Source organism: Typha latifolia, chromosome 3 (genome assembly GCF_019914945.1).
Source record: "Typha latifolia isolate L0001 chromosome 3, TyphaL0001v2, whole genome shotgun sequence".
NCBI classification, from domain to species: domain Eukaryota; kingdom Viridiplantae; phylum Streptophyta; class Magnoliopsida; order Poales; family Typhaceae; genus Typha; species Typha latifolia.
The window spans coordinates 13,758,135-13,772,572 of NC_133088.1; the positions used below are offsets into that span (position 1 = coordinate 13,758,135).

Here is a 14,438-nt window from a genome sequence, read left to right on the forward strand (position 1 = left end):
AGGAAATTGAATGTTTAGTATATATAATTTAGATAGTCGGGTTTTATCCGCCAATGACTTATTGGGATTGATATATAATAGAGCACTATGTCCATATCATTTAAAATAATTGTGATCTGCCAAGTAATAATGATATTAAATAGGTGGAAGTAATCACTCTGTTTTACATTACTAGAAACCAAAAGGTTCACATCTTTCTCACAGTAAAGCAGTGATACTGAGGCAGTAGAAAGCATCACACAGAAGCTACAGTAACACCAAAAGAACTACCCGCAATGGTAGGTAAAACGGAAAAAAGCAAGGGGGGAAACAAGAGACCACCACTGGCAGGGAGAACTAAATGGCTAAGGCCTAAGTACATGCTTGGTTTGCCTGCTCGAAACGCTCTGCCTGGGAAGCGGCATCCTCTTCTGATAAAAGGGCCTCTAATAGGAGAGTCTTGACCTCCCAAGCATTGTAAGGGAAGTCTGTTCTTGCGTAGGCATTGAGGAGTGCTGCGCTTGCCTGCTTAACTAATTTGGCAAAGCCGCTGCCACCGATGTCATCGTTTCTTTGTGTTGCTTCCAGTAAGGTCAAGCCTGGTTCATACCTTTCCAAAACCCTTGACCCAAAGACTTTTGCAATAGCTGCTTCTTGTGGGACAATGTTAGGCCAGGACTCTCTTCCACTGCTCCAGTATCTAGATGAGTCCAAAAGGAAACATATTTTTAGTAGAACATATTAATATCCCAAATATGAATTTAACGATCTAGATGAGTGATGTTCACATATTGCTAATTTGCTGTAAATTTGTTGTCCAAAATTAGGGCAGTTGTACCATTTATTTTAGAGTGAAAGAGGGGAAACAACAAACTATATCCTTCAGTACAACAATATCCCTAACGTGCTTAAACAATGAATATTATCTTCTTCCCAATCTTGTTCACTATTTTATTTCTCGATAAACCTTGCTGACATAGATTACACATCCCTTTTGATAGTTATTTGGATTGTGATCTTGATCTATCTGGTCATGAAAAAATGTGCAATCCTCTGAAAGATCTTGATTTCTTAATCAAGCTAAGCAGCTAACTTGCTTTAGACTCAGATTTCACATCACAGACTATTCATATCTAAAGAATGAGCAGAATGCAAAGCATATTCTTGGTTGAGTAACACTTGAAGAAAGAACAATGCCTATCTTACCAAGTTGATCATGGCAACAAACCCCAGCATCTTACATCATAAAGCTTAAAATGTTTAAGTCCAACAAGTTAGGCTATGATAACAATCATAAAATTAGAAATTAGCAACGGTTGGTGTAATGCGGGTAAACAAAAAATTTCTCAATCATACTTATATTCTACTTCTACTATAGAGCTATTGCAGAGGAAATATTTCATATGCAAGTCACGAAAGCGAAATTCGTGTAGAATCTTATCTACACCTTATTAAAATGTTATGAATTTGCTATAAGTAAGTTGACTAATTGACACTGAAATCATGGTTAATATAATCATGAAGAACCACATAAGCAGGTTCATACCTCTATATAGTCCCATCAAATTGACCTGCAACTTCATTTTTCACAAGGTTGGTATTTTTTCTGCTTGATCATCTAAAGTAAACTATTCACATATTCCAGACAAACTTTACAATATTTTTATTGATATGAGTGATGAGCCTAATTGCAAAAGTAAACTTCTCCAATCATCTGTAGTTATAGCTTTTCTTCAAGCCTTGATTTTTCTTAGGCCATCAATTAGGCACAAATTTCAAGAAGACTGGCGGTAAGTGATCAGCTTCAAAAAGTTTAGTAGTTCTTTAGCAGAACCTAAATATGAGGGAAAGGGCTAAAATAAAGGATGAGGAAAATAGATAAGAGTGATCAATCTTTCATGCAGTACATCAGGTTTCTTGGCAAAATGCCATGTATGACAGCTCAAGGCTCAAGCAGTTGATTTCATGAGACCAACATCTAGCCAATGACAAGCTCTTAGTATTTGTAAGTTAAATTGCATTATTTATAACCTACAAGACAACTTTCCTCCTATATTGCTACTTAAGATGAGGAAAAGATTACTGCTGTATAATTACAAGACTTGGAATAATAGCTTGCATATAGAACATGCTATTTTTTGAAAAGACTAAGCACTAGGATGCCACGACAGATGATTTTTCCTTACAAAGGAACTGTATCAACAAGAACAATTCACCGGGCAAAAAATTCCAGGAATATAGGGAGGTAAGCAAACAAATCCTACAAAAGTGATCTTCTTTCATCTAGTGCAAACAAATGGTATTACTACAATAGTTTGTAGATCATTCTTGCTCATCCATCTCACTGACATTTTGCCACCTTCTGAGTTACAGCAGAAGGAAATCATGATATTAAGTACATGCAGAGTAACTAAGAAGATGTGCATGCCTGATAATGACGGGACACCAGTAACAAGAAGCAACATATGCACGAGCAAACATAACTGTCTACAAAGCCCCCTAACATAAGTACCTTATGCATATAATGATAAAATTAAAAATTTTCTTCTCCTCCTCCAAACTACTAGGCAATAGTATGGCATTCATCTCTCCTTTCCCTAACACCCTTGCCAATGGTGGCCCGGCAAGAAACTTTTCATGTTCATGCAAATGATTCCTATAACATCTACACAGCAAAAGGATATAAAATAGAGTACGTGTGACAAAGCTTGTCCTATTCGATCAATTTAGCCACAATTTCTCACAACACTACAGCAGAAAAGGATACATAAACACATCGAAAGTGTTAAAAAAAGAAAAGAAAACCCATCAAAGATTTCGAACATTATTCGAGAAATTAAGGGAGGATGATGGTAAAGACCGGATCTTACTGTGGAGTGCATCTTCCATAGGTTCTGGTGTAGAGATATCCCGGCCATCCCATCCCAGGTTTTGGCGAATGGACTCCTCTCTTCTCCTCCTCACCTCCACTAGCCCCAGCTTCTCCACCCAACATTACAAGGTAGTACACCAAACACAGCACCACAAAACCCATCTCTCTCCTCTCCCTCCCTCCCTCTCTCTCTCTCTCTCTCAAATGGGAGAGAAGGCTCTTTGTCTTCACCAAGAAACCCATTTGAAATCCTTACTGTTCCCCTTTCTAGGATTAGCTGCAAATTCAGTTGTAGTAATTTACTACAACTCAATAATTTGGGCTGGGAACCCGACAGGTTTTTTTTCATCGGAACAAGTACTTGAAATCTGGGCTGCGGAGGATCTTATGCTTGTTTCCTGGAGTAAATTGACGAGAAAGCCCCTCCTCACTACCGGAACGGATGGCTCCTGGATCGAATTGGACGGTCACGATGGAGTCCCTACGGTTTGATGGGCAATTTACATTGTAGATCAATTAGTACGGGAATTACTTGCATTTAATTCTTTCACTTCGTTTGGATGGTAGCAAATAAATAATCCCAAATCTCGTATAGAATGCGTGAGAACAACAAAGGACAGGTATAAATGAGGGTGTGGCTAAGCACGTGACCACAGACCAAAAAAATTCAAGGCCAGGCCACCAAAACTTTAATATTATACATAGAATAATAAAGGGTTTGTTTTCTTATCTTTTTAATGAATGTCCCCATGGACATAAGGTTTTCATCACAGATAGAAGCTACACAGGTGGATCAATCTTGAATGGCTAGACTCATATAACATATCTTCGTAGTGCGATACAATGTAATCCACCTAATGTACTCCTATGCTACAGAGAAGATTATCTAAATTGATTACCTTAACAATAGACTCTGGATTACTAAAGAGCCATTTAATGGAGGAGCCTACCCTGTGAGGACTTATCTTCATCTTTGAAGAAGAGTAAGGTCTTTACTAGTGACCGTATCGCGCACTTTGGCGAGGCAAGATCGATTTAACCTTAGTTCTTGAAAACCTAAGCATAATTCCTTCCCTTCGAGCCCTTCTTGCCCTGGCTATGTAGCCTCCTTTCTCTACTTTTTTTTTATTTTTATCAAACCCTCCTCCCCGGCTCTAACACTGGTCTAATTCTTGGCTAGAAAGTGCTTGGTGAGTTGGTGGTGGGGGATGGCTCTCCTTCCTCCTCTTATCTAAGATCTCTAGGCAGATAAGAGATTTTTTGGCCCATGGTTGCCTTCTTGATGAAGGTAAACCTTATTTTAGTGAGTGTGAAAGGGTTCTTTAAGCTAAATTCTAGAATAATTATTCTTCTTTGTTATTTTTAAAATGAGGATTTTATTTCTATGTTCACTTGTATTTTAGAATAAGTATGTAATAAATATCTTTGATGTAAAATAAAGTAAAAATAAAAATAAAAAATATATATTTTATTTTTTATAAAATTATCCTAAATACTTGTTAATTTGATATAAAGTCGATTAATAGGATAGATATCAAGTATAAATTAATAATTAAATTACTGCATGATATAATATATAATTTTAATAAATAATATTATATTCTAGAATTGAGTTATTATGATATTTAACTGTTACTCTTTATTATATTTTAGAATAAGAAATAAGTTATTTCTAAAGTGAGGGAGTTATAGGTTTTGAATTTGAGAATTTTTATCATTTGCTCTTATTTTTTTTATTCTTTTGGCGCAATTGATGACCACTTAGCATGTATTTATTTTTAGTTCTCTGTCCTTTCTATCTGGCAGTATCCTAAGTGTCAGTACTCTAAATATATGTCAATGTCGCGACAATGTGGTCGACAATAGCTTCTCTATATCGGTTATGTGTTGATCTTTATTAGCCCCTTATGAAGACCTTCTTCGTAGTTGTGTTTCTTGTGCATCTTTTATGTGCCCAATTATCTTGTTATACTTTTTTGTAATAAGTTTAATATCCACTCCCCTTTTTATTTTTTTGATGTGTTAAGCTTTATAAAACTTTAAAATTGAATAAAAGAGGCTAAGATCTGGTTAAGGTTATATGCCATGAATTATACCTGCCAATTACAATATTAAATCTTTTCTTCTGTTCAAAGATATAAAAAAAATCAGGTCGATAAATATAATTATATACCTTACGGCATACAGGAGAAAAGAGGGTACGAAATCTAACCCTGAATCTGGCATTATATATCTCACCATTTACAAGTTATTAAACAATTATCTTGTGTTATGAGTAAATGAATCAGACATGACTTGGATCTGACAAGATTCACATCTATACCTTATATATATATATATATATATATAGAGAGAGAGAGAGAGAGAGAGAGAGAGAGAGAGAGAGTAATATGAACACCTTATCAGGTATGGATGTGAATCTTGTCAGATCCAAGTCATATCTGTTTCATTTACTTATAACACAAGATAATTGCTTAACAAATGATGTGATAATGCCAGATTTCTAACCCTTTTCCTCCTGTATGTTGTAAGGTACAGTAATCAAGGCCATACATATGTATTATTATATAAACAAATACATAAGTACACATCATTTTCCACAAGCTTAACAAATTATGATTCTTCTATAGCTTATCAAATTTTTTAAGGATTTAATTCAATTAATCTCCACCTGAATAAGCTAACAAAAGTTGACCATTTAATTCTGGTCAGTGCTGCGTGCCTGCAATATGTTGAACTAATGAGCACATAATGAGCTTAATTATTATAGATAAAAGAAACCACCCTTGCTACTTTCCAGCTGATCAGGACTTCCTACTCAAGTAATTGCTCTGGCCTTGAGCTACTTGTGTGTTAATTATTTGAGATAGTATCTTTGTCAGGTGAGATATGTTGAAATTTGACTCAAATTTAGATTTCAGCATTTTGCAGGTTTACTGTGCCAGTGCATTCGAACGGGTCCTAGGGGCGCTCGGACGCATTTCCCAGATAGAGATTGAGTGATGCAGGCGTTCAACGGCCCAGCCGCGTTCAAAGGCGATTCTCAACCCGAGAGCATCCTTTGATACAGGCGTTCGAATGACCCCTTCCTGCGTTCGAACGCCCCTTTGGTTCTGCTGCTTTGATATTGGGCGCGTTCGAACACGACGCGGAAAAACCCAATCTGAACCGGCCCTATAAATAGAAATATTGGGTTTTAGGGTTTTGTGTGGGCATTTTGCAAGAGAGAAAAACTTGTAGGGGATAGTCACCATTGTTTGGAGTGAGATTAGAGTTGTAAACTTTTTATATTTGAAAATTTGCATAGTGAATTAAAGATTGTTCCGCCCGTGGATGTAGGCACATCGCCGAACCACATAAACCTTATCTCCCCTCTTTTCTCTTTATGGTTTGTATTGATTTGGTGTTCATATTTGTGATTACCTTGTGCATTTGAAGTTCTCTACAACTAGCATCTTGTATTTGGAGTTCTCATATTGATATTGATATTAGCTTTGCTAATATTTGATTTGCTCAAATTATTGCTATTCCATTTGGATTTGTTTGAGGGTAAAAGGGTTTTGCTTCCGCTTCCCTCACCCATTTGGGTAATTTGGCACGACAAAATAAGTGTCTGTTGTGTACTTCATCGCTTAAATTAATTCAATCTAGTCCTTGTTCAATTAGTAAAAAATCCCCCTGGGATGATGTGCTTAGAAACTATGTACGATGAGTTTAAGTATAAAATTATCGTTGTTGGGTGTTGATAAAATTTTCGGTGAGAAATGTGCAACAAAGTTATTTCCTACCGATAAGGATTTATTTCTCTGACTCAATCCACAACAATAGAATATGTCATTTACAAAATGTACAGCTATATACAGATAAGTTTTCATACTTTTAGTCATAGTTGATGTAAGCTATGATGCTGAGATTTCTCAAAACAGATTATAAATGGAGGGGTTCTATATTTTGAGTTAGTCTTCAAATAATTTTGCTCTTTAATTAATAAGACCTGCTTTCTATTGAAAGAAAAAAAATGTTTTAGTAGTTGAGTGTTAAAATAGTTTTGGTATCTTTAATTTTTTTTAAAGATTAGAATACTAGTTGACTTGACTTTAATGTTCTATAATCTATACAAATAATGAGGTAGAGAACATTGCTCCTACCCCCTCGATCAAACTTTCCTAGCATATAATTTTTCCCTTAGCATCCATCTTTTCAAGCTGGATAATTGCGCTTCTTTTTGCTTCCATGGTTTATAATCAAGGATCTCTTAGTTCTTCTCTGTTCAGGCTTCAGCATATCTCACTGTTACACACTTTTGGTAGGTTCCCTGATCCTCTTGTACTATTCTTTGTGAACAAGGTAAGATTCTTCTCTGTTCCTTTATGCCAGAAAGGTGCAGTATCTTTTTGTTTTTGCAAAGTAAATAGAAGAGAATTTTTTACACAATTTTTCTTTCTTGCATAAAGTACTAAATCACTCCCTTTGGCTTGAATGTATCAGTAATACAAATGGTTCAATCTACAGTATCTGTCTCATTAGATTCTACCTCTCAAAGAGTTAATTCCTGTTACATTTAAAATAATCAGTATGCTTTTCTTTGATCAAAGATAATTCTATAATTTATTGTTTCCACAGGGGAAGGCAAGATGGTTCGAAAGAAGGTATCAGCTTCAGAAGGATAGATAGCACACCCTATTCTAGGTACTCAGTTGTAACTCTGACTCTGCATTCTTAATTTCCCGCCATATTATTTTTCAAAGCTTACAATTTGCCCAACAAATATTATTTTCATTGTGGATAATTATAATTGTGATGTTCACAAGTAATAATCATGAATAATACTAATGGGAACTAATATTTTATTTTTCTTCTAAATCTGTTTATTTTTTGCGAGGATCGCAGGCTTTAATTTCTCCGTTAATTTTACATTTGTGAAGTAAAAAAAATTTATTCTCTTCCTTGAAAGATGCTACCAGTTCAGCAGGGATTTTACGTCGGTCACAACCGCCGCTACCGTAGCTTCTACCGGCGCAGCCAAAAACAAGCCGGTTGCGGTGTATCAGTTAACAATATGCGGATGTTTGCGCTGACTATCGTCATGGGACTCACTCATTTAATAACTCTCCTTCCTGCAGGACAACCCAATGCTAAAATGACATTCATTTTTACTATGGTCCTAGGATTTGTGGCTTCCTATACATCAATCACTATGCCCAATAAGACCACAAGAAAGATATCAGCTCACATCAGTATGCTCTTAGCTGCAACAGCCTTGGCTTTGTTCATGTCCCTCTACACGGCTGATAACTTTAAATGGGTGCTTTATCTGATGGTTTTCATGATGATACCTGTATGCTTGGGTGAATATATGAAGTGTTTGATGGTTTGGATTCATGAGAGGATCAAAAGCAGAGCTGCAAATTGGCCCATGTACCCTTTCAAATCCCCAACTGTTGCTGACTTGGAGGCAGGCCAAATATAAGAATGTGTGTATTGTAGCAAACTAGCAATAGAATAAATTTGTCAATCCCTAATTCATCTACTTTAGGGAAGCTGCTGTAAAATAGTTAGATTCTGTCTCTGTTTTAATGTACAAAAACATGGTTATATTTGTATATATTTGATATTTGGAGATGTTTTGCCCATTCATAACCATCATAGCAGAAAATTGCAGTCCACTAGAAGTAAGTTATCTTCAAGCTAATCAAGCTCATTGAAAAATAAGTTCTCAGTGCATACGTAGACACAATTTTAGACAGTTTGTTGTCTCTTAAGTACAAGAATTGAGATAAATCTGGCCCACAATTTTCTTGAGTTTAATTGTGATTGTGCTCGAGGCATATGCTTCTAAAAAATTTATGTTAGATAATCTCATACTTTACATTTATTTTAGAATATTCAACATAATTCTTCTATCAACTGGTGACATATGGTACTTGATACAAAGAAGCTTTAATGTTCCTGGAGAACCACGTAAAGCAAATTTAACAATGAAATGATGATACCATAAACATTGCTTCAAATAGTTCAAGAGGAATTTAACTAAGTGCTTGGAATAGTCTAACACCAACCGTGGGTTATGTAAGATTATACATACTGATCATTCTATCTTCCAGATTGTATACTATGTACAGCTTTCTTCTCTAAGCTGTAATGGCGAGTGGTTACATTCTCCGGATAATTTGATGATTCCCCAAGCAAGCTTTCCACTTCCTTAGGATTATGTTGTGCCCAAGGATGTTGCTTGAGTTTTCTTAGCCTATCAAGCTCCTCTGCTACTTCCTTCATTGTTGGCCTTTCTTCTCCACTGATACTTAAGCATGCTTTTGCTAGATTGGCGAATTCTTTAATTAATACCATGTCTTCTGCAGTTATAATTTGATCGTCTAGAAGTTCATGTAGCCGATCCGCCTTCATGGCGGATATGAAATTTGATGAGAGGCTTCTCTCTTCCTCAGGTGCTGCAAAACTAAATGCTTTCTTGCCGGTGAGGAGTTCCAAGAGAACCACACCAAAGCTATAGACATCACTTTTATCTGTTAACACACTTGTTTGTAGGTACTCTGGGTCTAGATAACCACAAGTCCCTTGAACCATTGTGACGAACTGAGTTTCATCCATCGGAGCTAGCATCGAAGCTCCAAAATCCGACACCTTTGTCATGTAATTCTCATCCAAGAGAATGTTAGAGGTTTTGACATCTCCATGAATTATCGGTGGCGATGCTGATAGATGCAAGTAAGAGAGCGCTTCTGCCGACTCGTGAGCAATTCTTAGACGAGTTTTCAACCAAACATGGGAGGTGTGGTTCTTATCATGAATAAGCTGAAACAGAGTACCATTAGGGACAAACTCATAGACCAACATGGGGACTTCCACCTCCAAGCAACAACCGAGAAGCTTGACCACATTCTTGTGGTTGATCTGGGAGAGAATTAGCATCTCCTTGACGAATTCCTTCGTTTGGCTATTGTTGATTACTTTCGATCTTTTTATGGCTACTATACTGTTGTCTTTGAGAGTGCCCTTGTAGACAGTGCCATAACCTCCGCGTCCAAGAATAGTGTCATCGTCAAACTTGTTGGTTGCCTCTTCTAGCTCTTCTTTCGTAAATATCTTAAATGCCAAGCGTTGCTTCGACCTTATCTCTTCGTATAACAGCCACCCTCCGTGCTGTCTGAAATATTCCTCCTTGACCTTTTTTAGCTTTCTTCTTTCTCTTACAACGTATAAGCAGAAGACAAGAAGAACCGGAACAACAATACCGACACTAATGGCTGCATATAGACCGAATCCAATTGTAAGATTAAAATGAATTTATGCAAGTCTTGATGAGGATAGCACTAGAAGGAGAGTATACCTACAACTACTGGCACTGCCAGTGAACTTTTTTGCTTGGGATAACATTTCCCATTGAGAGAAGGATCACCGTATTCCCCTGATGGGCATGAACATGAGAAATTTCCCGGTGTATTTTTGCAAATTCCAGAGCATGGGTAGTTATCCTTATCGGCACACTCATCTATATCTGCAATAATAAAGAATGACTAAGATCACCAATTTAATTACCTAATCATAAAAGGAGAGAGAAGAGATAAAAGAAAGAGAACCTTGGCATCCTCCTTGTAGATAAGGATTCCCTCGATACCCCTCGGAGCAATTGCAAAGATAACCAGGGCCATTGATTGAGTTGATGCATCTACTGTTCTCACTTAGGCATGCATAGGAGGTCATGTTGAGCTTGGCTATCTCGCATGTTTCAGTCCCAATAGCCCAATCCACTACCACTGGTACATGTTTGTCATGCAACTCGGGTGTGGTAACGTACGAGCTCTTGAATTCGAACCCAGCGGCCTCTGCGAGAACCGCGTAGCTACAGGGGCTAAAGTTCCACACGTTCGAACTGTTCCAATTCTTATCGAACATGACCTTGTAGTAGCTGATCCCCTTCGGGATGGCGGTCTGGCAGCAGCCGATGCCGGCGCACGATCCGTTCACGAGGCTCTGGGGGGTGTTACACATCGACACGCATCCGCTGTCGTAGCTGTTCACCTCAGTGGTGTTCCCGATGTACACTAGCGTCTCGCACCCAACCGCCGTGAACTTGTTGAGCGTATCGGAGAACCGGTACGGCGTCATGCTCAGGTTCCAGCTCCAGTGGGTGTAAGAGGTGGTGGAGTTCTCCTTGATGTAGCATTGCCAGGATATCTGGTTGTTTAGGCGAGCTTGGCCTGCGGAAAGCGAGATGTTGAGCACCTCTATGTTGTGGACGATGGGACTGTGGGTTGTTTGGTTGCAGGTGACCTCGAAGCCTTCCATGAAACACCCATTTCCGATGCCAAAGGGGTATGAAATTTGAACGTCGCCGCACGTATCTTGGCAGCCCGGAAGTGCGACAGCGCCAGCGGATGCTGCCCCACGAGACAACAGCAGGAAGTGGAGCAGAAACAAGATCACATATAGGATGTGCCTCGATAATTTCTTAATCGGATTTCTACTTGTGTTAGGAGGCTCCATGATCATGCCTACCCTCTAGAGGTGGAAGAAGAAAAGGAATACCATCACAACAATACAATATACCTGGTTTTAAGTAAATTAATTGGGTTTCATCTAAGACGACTTCGAAGCTCATACAAGTTTCGTAAACTGCTTTTGTCGACTTCCGGCCTAATCTAGAAACGAGACTTAGTGTAAGTTGACGAGAATTTTTTTGTTTTTGTTTTTATTAAAGAGTTGACGAGATCAACTTTGAGCAGTTGGAGTACTCGTCAGCCATTGGTTGGTTTTTAGTTGTTGCCGTCCCTGGATTTGATTTCTATTCGTTTCGTTTCTCTAATACGAATGAATTCTTACGTAGGAATAGTTCCTATAGGAGGGTAAATTACACAATGTTTTTTGGTTCATCTGGAATAATTCTTGGCTTGACAGCTTAAGCTTGACTTACTAATAAGCTTGGTTTAACTTAGACTTAAAAATAGGCTTAATTTAGGCTCGAACTTAGACTTTGAGCGGAGCCTGAGTTGGAGCCGGCTCGATTAGACTCAACTAGTTTACATCCCTAGAATTGTCATTCTTCTTATTCTCTAAATTTAAAAATTCCAATCATCTCAAAAACATAAATATAAGATTCAATTTTATTTATGATATGATTAATGATAATCTATATATTTTTTGTTAAATTTAGATGAAAAAGTGATTTCATATTAAGTATTAATCGCATGAGAGCAAAGAGATACAAATAAAAGTTTAAGGGGCAGATTAATTTTACATATAATCACATGGAAGTAATTTGATATTTATGGCTTTTTATATTTATGCTAAGTTACACCAACACACCAGCTTTGGCACCATATCTAACGTTAAAACCTGAACTATATTATAAGCTCCATCAGAGTTATGCAGCTAACGAAAAAATTAATTTTAGAAAATGCTCTCAATAGGAAAAAGGAGAAATTAGAAGCAATATAGAATTGTGCTTGGGATTAACAAAGAAATGTGAGAACGGGAATACTAGTTAGAAGAGAAAAATATTAAAAGAAGAAGAAAATAAAAGAATTTAACAAGAAAAAAAGGTGTCATAGTATAAGTTTAGGGAAGAAGATGAGATAATTACCATACAAATATGGGCAAAAAATAAACATATAACATTCGTATGTCAAATTGATGGGAAAAGTAAACATAAACTAATAAAGATGTAATTTTGAGCATTCCGAGTAGTTTGGGAGTTCTCACCGCCACATTATTTTCACGGACAAAAATTATGGTAGACGTAATTGAGTGTTGACGTATTGACATTTGTTGAAATTGACTGTCAAACGTTAGAATGATAAAAGTTTCAGCTTTGACATATTGGCATTGACTCGACTAAAGACGCGTTCTCATTTCTCTCCAATTAATTGTTTTGAATCTCTCAACGGTGGAATAACTAGATTGAGATGTTCGCATCATGTGCAAGAAATAATACTTTGGTGGCGATAATGGAGGCGATAATGGAGTTGAGCACGTAATATGATAGCTTAGATAGCTATCAATATTTAGTTGATGCATAAATTATAACGATACTTAGCTCCAGGTGTTTGACGTGCACGTATATTGTAAAGCAAACTGGGATCTAACCGTAATCGAGTTCTAGATTGAGCCAAGACCTTTTTAGAGCAAAAGTAAACAATGTTTATTTTTACTAATGCTATTGCTAAGTGGAATTTGTTGAAGGTTAGACTCAAATTTATATTTCAGTATTTTGCAAGTTTTGTTGTGTCAGTGCGTTCGAACATGCCCTGAGGACGTTCGAATAGGCCCTGGGAGGCATTTGAACACAGTTTCTAGATAGAGGTCATTGATGCAGAACGTTTAAACGGCCTAGTCGCGTTCGAACGTGAATCTGAACCCGAGAACAAACTTGATGCAGACGTTCAAATAGGGCCTTAGCGTTAGAACATCGGTCTACATTTTGCATTAGAATTTCTGGGCGTGTTCGAACGTGCCCTGTGGGCGTTCAAACATCTCGCGAAAATTTCCAACTTGGACCAGTTTTATAAATAGGTTTTAGGGTTTGGTGTAGGTATTTAGCAAGAGAGAAAAATTTGTAGAAGAGAGTCATCATTGTTTAGAGTGTGATTAGAGTTGTAAACTCTTTGTATTTGATGATTTGCATAATAGATTAAAGATTACTTCGCTCGTGAACGTAGACATATCACCGAACCATGTTAATCTTATCCCTTCCTCTTTTCTCTTTGTGGTTTGCATCTATTTGGAGTTCTTATTTGTGATTAGCTTTGGGTATTAAAAGTTCTCTACAAATAGTATTTTGAATTTGATATTCTCATATTAGTATTGATATTAGTTTTGCTAATATTTAATTTGCCCTAAATTATTGCTATTCCATTTGAATTTATACGAGGGTGAAGAATTTTGCTTCCGCTTTCCTCACCAATTTGGATTATTTGCACAACAGAATCCTCTTCAAATTATTAAGCTAGTCGAACCAAGTAGCCAAGCAGGCCATAAAACCAACTCGAAAATCTCCTCCACCTCAGTGAGTCGGCTGACGAAGGTGTACATGCATGAAGGAAGATGGTTGGTGGTATTTTTAACCTTTCATGTAGAGACAGTGACAACTCATCATATGGCATTAGAAGAAGCTGTTGAGCTTAGCGTGAGGAATATCAATATTGAGTCGGATTCTAAAATCCTTATACAACTCCTCCACTCAGTTTAAAGACTTACTTTAGAGGATTATAAACATGCTGAGGATTATAGAATTATGAGTCACTGCTTTGATATCATTGACTTTAACACAACTTTTGGGAAATGAATAGAGTGGCTAACTTCATAGCTAATCTTATACGGAGCTTTAATATAGATTTTGTACTATCCATCTCTAATATGCCTGTGCATGCTAGACATAGGCATGCCTAAGCTAAGAACTGATAAAAACAAAAAGATTAAAAAGTGGGTCATATGTGTAGTTTTGCATCAATGGTATAGTATTGGGCTGAGCTCTTATTTGCAAAGAAGGCACTTCTTTCATGCCATCTATTTGTTAAAATTTGGTTCAAATTTAGTTTTCATCAAATTTCAACAATCTATACCACGTCTT

The 14,438-nt window shown here is 37.1% G+C and overlaps 2 protein-coding genes and 1 long non-coding RNA gene across 4 annotated transcripts; 1 reads left to right on the forward strand and 2 right to left on the reverse strand.

The window, feature by feature from the left end:
- Positions 1–140: 140 nt before the first annotated feature.
- On the reverse strand, positions 141–3,064 carry LOC140784552 (uncharacterized). The gene is made up of 2 exons (XM_073132032.1): positions 2,850–3,064; positions 141–679 (listed from the first exon to the last, which is right to left on the reverse strand). The coding sequence occupies exons 1-2, from the start codon at positions 3,011–3,013 to the stop codon at positions 352–354; spliced, it is 492 nt and encodes a 163-aa protein (XP_072988133.1). The 5' UTR covers positions 3,014–3,064; the 3' UTR covers positions 141–351.
- A 3,927-nt stretch (positions 3,065–6,991) lies between these two features.
- Positions 6,992–8,488, forward strand: LOC140784842 (uncharacterized). 2 transcript variants are annotated; one of them, XR_012108323.1, is made up of 3 exons: positions 6,992–7,157; positions 7,475–7,540; positions 7,742–8,488. It is a non-coding gene; the product is annotated as an uncharacterized lncRNA (long non-coding RNA). The 2 variants fall into 2 exon arrangements; XR_012108322.1 differs by having other exon boundaries at positions 7,806–8,488.
- A 456-nt stretch (positions 8,489–8,944) lies between these two features.
- Positions 8,945–11,362, reverse strand: LOC140784012 (wall-associated receptor kinase 5-like). The gene is made up of 3 exons (XM_073131191.1): positions 10,450–11,362; positions 10,200–10,367; positions 8,945–10,116 (listed from the first exon to the last, which is right to left on the reverse strand). Exons 1-3 carry the CDS (start codon positions 11,360–11,362, stop codon positions 8,945–8,947), a joined length of 2,253 nt encoding a protein of 750 aa, XP_072987292.1.
- Positions 11,363–14,438: the final 3,076 nt, after the last annotated feature.

Coding starts and splice junctions, on each gene's coding strand:
- LOC140784552 (XM_073132032.1), bottom strand. CDS start 3,013: ATGGGTTTTGTGGTGCTGTGTTTGGTGTACTACCTTGTAATGTTGGGT. Junction 680..2,849: donor TATGGAAGATGCACTCCACA/GTAAGATCCGGT, acceptor GGACTCATCTAG/ATACTGGAGCAGTGGAAGAG.
- LOC140784012 (XM_073131191.1), bottom strand. CDS start 11,362: ATGATCATGGAGCCTCCTAACACAAGTAGAAATCCGATTAAGAAATTA. Junction 10,368..10,449: donor TCTACAAGGAGGATGCCAAG/GTTCTCTTTCTT, acceptor TTATTATTGCAG/ATATAGATGAGTGTGCCGAT. Junction 10,117..10,199: donor GGCAGTGCCAGTAGTTGTAG/GTATACTCTCCT, acceptor GTCTATATGCAG/CCATTAGTGTCGGTATTGTT.